Here is a 12,110-nt window from a genome sequence, read left to right on the forward strand (position 1 = left end):
AATTCTTAAAACCTTTTCTACACAGAAAGAAATTGAACATCTCCTTGATTATCTCCTGTGCCAGTGCTCCACAAAGGGGCTTAATTCTCAAAGAGAGGTCTCCTGCCCAGCATTGTGGGAGCAATATTCAGTGAAGCATGAGTGAGCATGCAGACCTTTAAGGTTTGGCAAGTGAGCTTTAAGGCGTACCTATGACAGTGTAACCCATCATTTTCTTCCCCCTTTTGCTCTCTATCTGCATCTCATTAGTCCCTGTACAGAAAATCGTCCCAGGGCCAAGCTGTACAATATATACGCCCACATGAGTCCCTTCTCACCTTTCCTTATTTCCATATTTTATCCTCTAAAAGGAAGAAATAAGCCCCTGTAGTCACTGGCGGTATCCTACTATTCCCCTCCCTCCCTCCCCTGTCCCTCCCTCCCTCCCTCATTCCCTCCATTCAGTGGGTTAGAGATCAGTCACTTTGTTTTCCAGGGCGGCTGCTATCTGCTGGAGCCGCAGGGTCAGCTGTTTACTCTGGGCAGCTGGGTCCTCGTCTAGGGATGCGATAATCTGAAAGGGGGTTTGGCAGGTGAGGAAGACAGAAATGGAGGAGGACGAAGGGAGAAGTTGGAAATATTAAGGGAAGAGAGAGAAGATGAAGAGGAAGGCAAAGGGGGAATGTCGGAACAAGGAGAAGGTAACGGACAGAGAGTGAGCACAGGACAAAGAGAGGAAACAGGGTGGAGAGTGGGAGGAGAGGATGCCGTTATTTGACATCAACAATCACGTCATATAAGCTGTTATTGTTTGTGAGCTCCACTTAAGGAGACTGACAGCCCCATTTGTTTATCCAACTTGTTCATTAGGTTTTGTTTATCCCCTTTTCGTGACCTCAAGTGGCAATGCACAATGGACGCTTAAAAATCAATTCCCAGAGCAATTTTCCAATTCACATCCCACAGAAATGCTTTCAATTAAAATTTCATACAATCACTCTTCTGGCATATCAAGAGTGAAGAGAGAAAAAAGGAAAAGCAATAATATAGTGGGCAGTAGTGCATTAAGTGGAATAGCCTCCTTTGGATGCGATAGGAAAAAGAAGGGCCTCTTACCCCATCATAGTATTTGCTGGCATACTGGTAAAGCTGATGGAGAGACACTTGTGTGTTCAGTTTGTCTGTGTGAGACTGGAGGACACAAATGACAATTTACAGGTTACAGAGGAAATTGAACTAAACCATAAAAAGCATTGAGTGAGCAATCTACTTTTTGTTGCCAGGTTTAAAAAAAAAAAAAGAACTATTTTAGCTTCTTTTAAATTAAAGTGACAGAAAAAAAACAAGAAAATGACAGTTGTGTTTCTTACCCGTGACACCTCTGCCAGATGAGTGTTCATGTCCTGGTCACTGACGGATACCATCTGTCTGATGCCCTTGTAGTAACTATGCACACACACACACACACACACACACACACACACACACATACACACAACTTAGAGGCATGAAAACAACAGCTTAAAAGTGAATTGTAAAGTGCTGACAGGACTTACTCATCCACCATTTTCTTGTAGGTGGAGATCTCCTTTGCATAGAGTAGTTTGTTACTTGGAGAGTCCTAGAGACAAAAAGTGGAGACAACAGTGAAAAACAATGGCACTTTTAGGCTGATTAACTGTTGACATTCCTCCTCTCACTCCTCTTTACTTCTAATGTAAACCACTTTGTTTTCCTCATCTTCATCTATTCTCCTATCTCCCCTCTTCCTCTTTCACCTTATTCCCCCTCCTCCCTCTCCCATCTGTTTCCACTTACCCGGCTGAGTTTGTGCTCGCTCTTGGTGCAGGCATCCATGAAGGTCTGGGCGATGACAGAGAGCGAGGCGTCCACCACTTCAGACACATGGACGTCGAAGATGAAGTGGGGATTCTTGAGGATGTTCACCCAGAACCGCAGAGGCAGGCTGCACAGGGGGAAAAAGGGCAGGAAAGCAGTCTATCATCACAGTTGTTATCATTATTATTGCGTCCGAATGGGGAAAATCTCATCAAACACATTACCTCGATGAATTCGTTTGAGTCAGGCGGGCATTTCATGTGTGAGAGCACTTGCCTGAGGTGCAATTGAGTGCAGTACAAGATAATAACAGAGATGGAGAAAAGCCTTTCTTGTAGGTGTCAGTTTATTCAGAACAATACCCTCAACTGTCAGTTTATATTACTATTTCATACGATACTGACCTCTGAGAATTATTGCCGTTCAAAGAAAATGAAAAAGAAAAAAAGAAATTCAGAAGACTTTTTTCTTTTTTCCTTTTCAAAGACAAGAATAATAAAAAGGGATCTGTACTGAGCAACAGTCAAGGATGCTTGTCTTGCCTAAGAAATAGTGATTAGAAATGCTAAAGCTACAGCAAAAGTTTGACCTTTCAAGACTCGTGCCGCCTAACAACTTAAAACACCGACTACATAATGTAATGCTCGAGTACGCTTGCTGATTTCCCTCCTGAACGTGCAAACATAAGCTCCATTCGCTTCTTTCCAAACTCATATTAGCTTATGAATCCCCCAAAACGCCCCGAAATACAGTAGTTTCCAAAAAAATTCTCCCCCATGATCGGAGCGCATGCCCCGCCATCTGAGACATGAAATGCACACCGTGTAAAATTCATACTGGTTTGGTAATATCTCCGGGGAAAGGCTGCAGTGAGAATACAATAGAAGCATAAAAATAGCAATGTTGCTATAATCACAGAATTAAATTAGCTTGGGACATAATTACCATGTTTGTTTGTTGTTATGCCTCATACACACATTCATATTTAATACATGGCCCTCAGTTGATTTGATAAACAGAACGGGTGGATGCAGAATGTGGTGTGGAGTGTAGTAAGTAATTAAATCGCTCATCTCCTGTCCTTGTGTGGGTGCTCTCTTGCCAGCCTTACGTCAATCATTGGCATCTACATGCAACACGTCGTCTTGTATGCTTGAGCCTTAGCCGACGTGACACTAATTTATGCACTTAAATGTCACATGGGAGCAAGAGGACTGCAAATGCAAACTAAGTGAGCTGAAATTGTGCATTTGTATTCAGCTCTTTCTTGGATAAGCAAGTTTTATTTCTTGGAGAGTTACTGTATCTGAGGCGGGGGGGGGGGGGATTTGTGTGCTGGTCAGACTGAAGACAGCTGTGTATTAGTGTGACTTAATGTGTGTGTTAGCGGAGATTTTCTCAATTACTGTTCATACAAATGGAACTTTGAGAGTGACTATCAGTGTACGCGGGCATGCAGTACTTTTTACCTATTAGTCTTCCAGATATGGATGGTCTCCTCATCCACATTGTTGTGTTTCAGCGCCTGCTCATCCAGGAAGTCAAAGAAATATTTGACAGCCGGTGGCACCACTGCCCCAGAGCACAGCACGCTGCGGAAGAAGTCATCCACAAACTGCTGCAGTGTTCCCTGAAAGGGGCCACAAATAATGTGAGACAGGGCAGAGACAGAGAGCAGCACTGAAATAAATCAAGACAAAGCTATTTGCGCGCAATGCAAAGGTAGATATTCAACACAAGAGAGTATTTTCTGATATTAAAGTTGGCTTTTTGACCTAAAACCTCTCACAGAAAAGCAAAAAAATGCTATTTGACCAGAGTCAGAGAATTAATAACTACTTAAACATCCCCTCAAGACATGTTTTAAGACATCTACTTCATCTCTCTCTTTGAAAAATTGATGAATAAACAAATATTCCTCATTTCAGAAGTTTAACTGCTGGAAACAAGATGTCTCCTGCTTCACTGTAAAGTCCATTCTCAGTGTTTGTGCACTGGAGACTTCAAGTTTCAACATCACACTTGTGTTAGTTGCATACTGGGCCATGATTGGCTCCAAACTAGTTGCAATGTCGCAAATCACACTCCTAAGGGTACACGCTGATTTTTGGTGATTACAGAGAAACTTTCCCCCTTCGTCAGATGAACGTGAAAACAGGCCTCTAGTGTGAAACTCTGCACATGCATCATTCTGCACAGTGAAGCTCAAACATTCAGGTGAAGTAACAAGAAGCAAAAGACATTTTAAGTGGAAGGGGACTTAAATAAATATCCAATCGCATTAATGATTCTCTCTTTGTACCTTTACAGAGAGGAGTCGTGTTAGATAGATCTCTGTAATGGCTTTTGTCATCGACTTGTCCTTTATGCTGCCTCGTTTAGACTTGATCTCATCCAGTTCATCAGCCGGCCTCACCAAGTGAAACACCTTGTCATCATCCAACAGAGCATTCCCTGGTGGGGAGAAACAACACTTTAAACTTTCCTTTAACACTTCAACTCCTTATTTATTCATGCACATTCTTACAGAACATATTCAGACTGTGAAAAAGGGGAGAATGTTTGTCAACTGAATTTGAATGCAGAGAGAATATTCAAGTAGAAATGCTAAACAATCATCTATTCTGAACTGTACATAAAAAGGCTGAGGATAAAAGTGCATATTATTTCAAAAATAATCTCAGTGTGCTTTACATAAAACAACATTTATTAGCATGTTAAATGAGAGTGGGGGTGTTGACAAAAGCCCTGGGGAAAAGTAACAAAGACAAATCTTATATTCTCAAGTATACATCTGATCTCTGCTCGTTGTGGTTTTAACGTGTGTGTTTAAAGAGACACTTACGCTCCTCATGGTTTTCCTGGTTCTGGTCATAGTTCTGCTGAGTGTGAAGCACTCTGGACAAGACTAATGTGGCGTTGTCTCGCACCTGGAAAGCACAAAACATGCTTTTGTTAAACCGAAAAACACACAACAATAGCAACAACACACTTTTTCCTCACACACCTTGAATTTAATAGGTACTGTGACTGAGGTCAGCAGTCTCTTTTAGTGCACCAGAACTAATTCATAATCAATGTGATTGAGTGAACAGCAATGGTGGGTCTTTATTGGAGTATTTACAGGCCATTTTCTTTAGCGTCAACCCATTATTGACCCCACAAATACTGTGATTAGCACTACTCTGACATAGCCGATTAATCTTTGGCAGCAAGACGGTCCACTATGAACAACTGTGAGACATCAGCAGGTAGGATTGAAGGAAGAGGAGCACCTTAGAAAGAGGAGGGTTTAAGTGGGCGCAAAGCAGGACAACAAGGGGATATTTGTGAGTGACCTTTATTTTCTGAGGATCATTAAAGTGCCAAGAGGACTGAGTGGCATTCTGTCGCCATTGAGAGCTGGCAAGATTGCAAGTGCCTGGTGGTGAGATGTTAAAATTTTAGGCATAATTGCTCAGCTGATGAAGGAAAATTGTGAAGGAAAGTGCTTAGACGGTGCCTTCTTGAACATTTGGTTTGTGAACACTTACAGGTTCATCTTTGTATAGATATTTTTTGTTTGATCCTCAACTCACACAGGATGCATGTGCTCATGTATATCATCAAGATATATTCTGCAAATACTCTACTAAAACCTTTTTACACAGTATGGAGGCCCCTTCCAGATCATATAAACTCATTGAGACTTGTGTCTGACGCTGGAGGATAATCACCCTACAAGCTTTTCCTAGTGTTTTAATTTATTTCTTCATCTATTCATTAATGTACTTTTAATTTATTTGTTTATTCTCTTTGTTTTTGTGGATGTTTTTGTCAAGATCTTATATTCAAGAGGTTGGATTTAGTGGTTGAGGGGTAAGGCAAGTAAAGAGATGATATATTATGTTTTATCTTTGTAATATTTTGTTGAAAATTAGAATAAAAGTAAATATAAATATAAATAAATTATATATATATATATATATATATATATATATATATATATATATATATATGTATAAATAATCAGCAAGCAGCACTTTTAACAGAAAACTTGCAGCTTTACAGCTAATTTGCTGGTTATTCAAGCTGGCATCTCCCGAAAGAAATAAACAACAGAGAGAGAAAACACACAGCGAGCAATCCATTTCTAAAAGGTGAAGAGTTTATTAAAAAGCCGTTTGATTGCCTGCACACAAAGAGGCTCATAAAGATTTGTCAAAGGCCTTAAAAGGGCACTTCAAAACTTTTCACTATTGTTTCTGTATACATGTTATATTACACATAGACTAGTATTACTGTATGTATATTGTTATTCATTTATACATCGAATTAAATATGTTGTGTATTGACTTATATACATTATATACTACACATCATACATGTTTCACTACATTTTTGTCTCAAGGGAGGACTTTCAAAAAGTTTCAGTTACACTAAAGATAGTTTTATCTTGGGTTGTTATCTTGTTGGGTTGATGTCTCCCTACCAGATGCAGTTAGTGAATTTTTAAAATTTATTTTTTGCACATTTTATGTCTTTAGCAGACAGTTAAGAGCTGACAGGAAATCATGGGAAGAGGAAGACGGGGCTGACATGCAACAAAAGGTCCCCTGATGGACTCAAACCAGGAACACTGCGATTACACAGTCAGCATCTTAAACTCCTTAGTTCACCCAGGCATTTCCAAGTATAATGTCAGATTTAATGAATTGAATGGGTTGTTATGAACAACATGTTTTTACACATTCATTCACATGTGTCTGCACATTGATTTGACTTGTGGTGAATCGTAAGGAAATTAAACATTTAACAGTTTTGTGGTAATAGGCCTACAAGACATGTGCTGCTGGTGAATTTGAGTCTGAAAATGCACAGCAGACATAGATTTCATACACTCCACTGGGACACAGGATGTACTGCTCAGCCTGTAACTGAAATGGTGTGAAAATAGGCAACCCCATTCATATCCACACGCCCACATACAGCTATTTACTTCGCCACTGCCTCCTCACATCCCCTGCTTTTTCAGACCTGATTTTTATTTATTTATTTTTTTAACCTATGTTCTATCAAGATATTTAGTTTTGTCAGTACTCACGTTGTAGTGTGCCAGAGTGTTGATGCGTTTCCACCTGCCCTCTTTCTGGGAGGTCAAGTCCAGATCTGACAAAATCTGCCCTGTTGAGCCCGGGCGCCACTCTGTGGTGAAGGCAGGAAGAGAAATGATTCAATTAAGATTGAAATCACCTCTTACAGCACTGTGGTAAGTAGACATGTACTACATTGTCAAGCAAATTATCACTGTACGCTTGTGGGTTGTTTTTTTTATTTTTTTTGTTGTCCTTTTTCAATACAGATTCATTTATTTCATCATGTGTCATTGTTACTCAGAGGTTACCCTGTAATAATGTGGTCTTAAGTAAATCCAACTATAAATCCAGCTGTCTCTCTGGCTTTCTCCTGGGATTTAGTGACACACTTGAGCTGATTTGGGCAAGGAAGTGACAGATCAAGATTTTCTGAATATTTTAAATCTAATTCTAAACCGCGATTTGCACCCAAACATTTTCAATTTAGGAAAATCCGACACTACTGCAAACCTGAGCTCAACACCATCTGCTACTTATGATTCATTTACAAGTAACACCAAATATAAGGGGGTTATCTTTCTGATTCACCATGAAAGAAGACGGATCTCTGCTTATCTAAAATGTATAAAGGAATGAGATCTACAGCATGCGTGGGAATAAAAAATGGCTTTGATGTTGGAAAATGTCTATAGAGCTTTAGCCTTTCAAGTGAGTCCCCAAGGTTTCTAACAGTAGCAAGCAAAACTTTGTTTAGGGATGAAGGCTTTCTTCATGCTGCTGACACTGAATAACTTCTCAGCCTTTTTTTACATTCCACACACAAAGACAAAAAGAGAGAGACAAAGATAATCTTAAAATGATCTTTTAAATGTACTTACAATTAAATAATCAATTAAATATTTAAATAAATGCATTCTGGTTCAATTAAAAATGCATTTCAGTCGGGACAGAAATAACTTCCATTTTGACATCCTCGTCGCTCCCTGTAACCTTTACATTATTCATCATTATTAGATGTTTTCTGCTTCAACTCATCCTCCACTGAGGTGGCCTTCATTTACTCACCCAGTGTGACACTATCGACCTTAGGCCTCAGGGAGTACGGCAGGTTCCTGTACACCTGCTCTATGATCTTCTCTTTCACCTGTGAGATGGTATCACAGTTCAACACCTTGACGGGCGTCACATCTGGACCCTCACCATGCACCAGCACTTGCAGGGTCTGGCAAACACACACACACACACACACACACACAGAAACACATATTAAGAACATGTGGTGACAGAATGTGCAGCACAAATGACAAATATGCAGAAATATTCAAACATGGTCAGAGCACCCAGCCACCCACCCACAAACCCACACACCAAGTCCCCTCTGTCGGGATGTTGTCGTCATGGCAACCGGTCTTTAAGCGGGCGCGCACACACACACACATGCACACACACGCACACACACACACACTCTAGGATGACACCTGACAGGACTCCTGTCACCTTGGCCAGCTAATGACCAGGGCTCAGCAGGAGCAAACTCTGACCCACCTCGCCTCCCACACTCAGTCACTCTGTCAGAAATAACTAACTGACCACTCGACAGATTCAAACAGGGGGCAGGCAATCCATTCACAATAGCAACCTCATAAGCGGGTCTGCATTTGTAGAGAATTGGAAGAACACGCTGTGAATTGAAGCGGATAGGAAACACTGTGTCTGCCTGTGAAATCTAGCTCATCACATTTTTTTCTCCCTCTGTAATTCAATCACAGAAGGCGATCCATCATGGTGGGAGACATGTAATTCAGGCTAATTTGATAATTGTCCTCGACAACGGCATTACTCATGGGTCTTTTTATTTGTGCTGACTTTAACAGAAAACATCTGTGTTCACATTAGCTTCCATTATTGAAACACGATATCAAGTGAAACGCACGGGCCGAAAGCCGTGTAGTGCCCAAATGGATACAGAGCAGGTGCAGGCTGGATGGTTGAGGAGGGGTTGTGGAGGTGGCTTGTACTCCATACTTGTACCGACTTGTAGTACTTTCACCTAAGCCGTGCTTTTCATTGCTATATTGGAATGTGTTGCTTGTGTCGTTTTCGAGCTGAGAACATTGACACTGAAAATGGATGTCACACAAAAGCAGGCAGTCGCCTGGGGGTTTTTGGTGGTTACCATGGCAACTGCACTGTGAGTGTGTGTGTGTGTGTGTCTGTTTATGTGTGAGTTGCTCACAGGCACAAAACACAGTGCAATCTCAGAGAAGTGTATGCAGGTTTTCTGCCTGGAGTTTCTGTGTGAGTGTTTTTGTGTGTGTGTGTGTTTTTCCATCTCACCAGGACGGAGTACTCTACGTCGTCGCCCAACAGGCCTGTGTCGTTGAGAGTGTACTTGGCTTTCTTCACTCTGGCGTCCACGGGTCCTTTCTCGATCTGGTGCTTGATAGCTCGGAACAGTTTGTACAAGGGCTCGCCTGCAGAGTCCTGGTACACACACACACACATACACACACACACAAACACACAAAGCCATTTGGAAGTTGTCGCAGATGTTGTCAAGAAGCTAATTGTTGTGATTAGCAGTTTCGAAGACAGATAAATGCACATTATCGATACCAAGAGCTAATGAAAGAAATGAAGAAATCCATGAACTGAGCCTGTTGTTTTCTTTAAACACATTTTCTGTATTAGAGATAAAAATACATTAAAAATGAAATTAGTGGATTTCTCTGAGGAAGACTGTGTTAGAGTTCTGAATAATTATAATTATTAATTAATTCAATACATTACCTTCAAAAACTGGTAAAGGCAGATAGACATCCAGTTGCATAGCATCCTCTCCACCACCGTCTCTGACCTGGAAAACACATTAGATGAGCAGTTTTTAATTTTACTTTCAGAAAAGGATACTGTCTGTTAATAAATATAGCAAACATGATATTTTATTATTAAGGTCAAGAAAAACAAGTAGAAATCAAAATGAGAAGTAGTTAATTTGCATTTTAATATCATCCCACTTACATAATGTCAAATAATGACAACTTGGCAAAGGGGAGGGAAAACTGACCATTGAGATTCAAGATTCCTTTATTGTTACATCCCATTAAACAAGCATAAGAGGGTAAAATTATTGGGTTTCAGCTCCTCAACATTGCAGCAACAATAGCAATAAAATAACAATAGAAATAGCAGTAAAAATACACTAAAAATACAATACAATAAAAATATAAATAATATAAATTATGTATAGTGTGTGAAAAAACTGCTGTGTGTGCATGTAGGTCCTGCCTCAGTAAATGTGCATATGTGTACGTAGTTGTTTGCGTGTTTGTGTGTGTTTGTGTATGCATAGCTACATATACAGCACAGGCTATTTTTGTAGCATCCTCTTATAAATAGAAACAACTTTCCTAAAGTTACAGAAAACTTGATTTAGAATTGCATCTCTTCAATAACTATGCACAGAATCAACTAATTTATTAAGCAGGTTGTTATGGCAACATACACATAACATGTGCATATGAAGTGTAGAAGTAACAGAGTGACAAACTATACACTCACCGAGCACTTTATTAGGAACACCTGTGCAATCTAATGCAATCCAATGCAAACAGCTCTGTCATAAATTCTATTTTTATGACGCTTATACATTTTCAGTTTTTGTTGACATTGTCAGAAAGGTGATAATTCTACTTTATGTTTATTACTGATGTTATTAAAATGTGTTCCTAATATTTTATCCGCCCCATCGACATACAAGAGGGCTGCAAAATAATAGGACAATGTATAAGCTTCATAAAAGTAGAATTTATTGCAGATCTTTTGTATTGGATTGTATAAGATTGCACAGGTGTTCCTAATAAAGTGCTCAGTGAGTGTGTGTTTTATTGAGATGAGTCCCTAACGACCAGAACTGAATATACTTGTTTTGTAACTTTTAGGGCTGTTGAGTTGATTTGTGTATTGATACTTTCCGCGTGTTCAGCACACATTTGGTTTCTAGTTGGGTTGGATATGGTGAAGCTGGTCTGTTATACATTTAAGACAGTGTTTCTATAAAATGTCGACAAGGGAAATTTCTGCACAGCTTGTCAGTGTCAGGATATTTTAATTCAAACTCGTGTCAGTGGTCACTTGACGGATCACCCGTCCTAATGTCAGATATCCACTGGTGGCGCCTATTGTTAGCTGTTAGCCTGCCTAATTAAATGCCTTGTATATAAGGAGAACTGTGTTGGCACAATGGCCTAATCAGCATAATGAGCCTCTCCATTGGGGGATAATTAAGATGTGTACTTGCATAACAGCCAGTCACAGCGTGCCTAGGCACAGCAGACAGTTCAGATCACATAACCTCCTCCCAGCAGTGATGAGTGACTGTACTGTCAGACAAGTGAGTCCTGCTGAGGGAGGGGAGGCAGTCGTCAGTGCTTGATTTGACCTTGACATGATCATTACAGGGAGGAAAAGTAGTACAAAGAACACTAAAGTTAAGAGTTTTTTTCTGAAGGCTATTTACTTCAATCAAATTAGTCAGCCGAATGTTTACAGACACCGGTACTACAAAGACATTATGAGATACTGCCAGGGGAGGAAACATTGAGCAATTAATATTAGGTAATATCAGAGAAAAACATCCACAGGATTTGGCAAGTTCCTAAAATAACCAATTAATTGAACAATAAACAAATTTGAGTTCTAATTTCACACCAGTCACACATATATTTTTTAATAGGTATCATATTTCTTAATTGGCGCACAGCTAATTTTTGTAATATAGCAATTAAGCTCTCCTCTTGGTGAAAAGGGCAATTATTAAGATAGAATTTGGGTCATGTTAGATGTTGGCTCAAGTACTGCAGGTGATTTACAGCTCAATTGATGAGCATTGTTCTGATCAAGGTTGAAAGCAAGGTTTATTTATACTGCTAAAAAGGTCCAACACTAGGATGAATTACAAATCGCCCCACATTTGCTCAATGATAACCCTAAAGCTTTCATTTCAGAAAGGATGCGTAAAATGTGGCTTGCAGGTTTGACTGCAGCCAAGAAGATTATAGCTCAGCAATAAAACCCTCCACATGATTTACCACCAAAACACTGGTTATGATGTCTATTGGATATTTTATATCTGGAGCTGCCTTCCTCCAACAAGGACTATACAAATATGGACAGATTCAATCAAAGCCATGAGAGAACTTTTACTTCAATGATTAG

The 12,110-nt window shown here is 39.9% G+C and overlaps 1 protein-coding gene across 2 annotated transcripts in view; it reads right to left on the bottom strand.

The window, feature by feature from the left end:
* Positions 1-420: 420 nt before the first annotated feature.
* The window catches only part of plxnb2b (plexin b2b), a 122,332-nt gene continuing 110,642 nt past the window's right edge, over positions 421-12,110 (bottom strand). For both annotated transcript variants that reach the window (XM_067590302.1, XM_067590301.1), the window contains 12 exons: positions 9,684-9,750; positions 9,231-9,377; positions 7,959-8,115; positions 6,902-7,002; positions 4,664-4,748; positions 4,121-4,272; positions 3,288-3,448; positions 1,798-1,945; positions 1,536-1,600; positions 1,350-1,425; positions 1,096-1,170; positions 421-553 (listed from right to left, as the gene is read on the bottom strand). In XM_067590302.1, coding sequence (XP_067446403.1) covers positions 449-553; positions 1,096-1,170; positions 1,350-1,425; positions 1,536-1,600; positions 1,798-1,945; positions 3,288-3,448; positions 4,121-4,272; positions 4,664-4,748; positions 6,902-7,002; positions 7,959-8,115; positions 9,231-9,377; positions 9,684-9,750 — 1,339 coding nt within the window. In that variant the 3' untranslated portion in view covers positions 421-448. The remainder of the gene's footprint in view (positions 554-1,095; positions 1,171-1,349; positions 1,426-1,535; positions 1,601-1,797; positions 1,946-3,287; positions 3,449-4,120; positions 4,273-4,663; positions 4,749-6,901; positions 7,003-7,958; positions 8,116-9,230; positions 9,378-9,683; positions 9,751-12,110) is intronic.

This window comes from Thunnus thynnus, chromosome 5 (assembly GCF_963924715.1).
Source record: "Thunnus thynnus chromosome 5, fThuThy2.1, whole genome shotgun sequence".
NCBI lineage: Eukaryota > Metazoa > Chordata > Actinopteri > Scombriformes > Scombridae > Thunnus > Thunnus thynnus.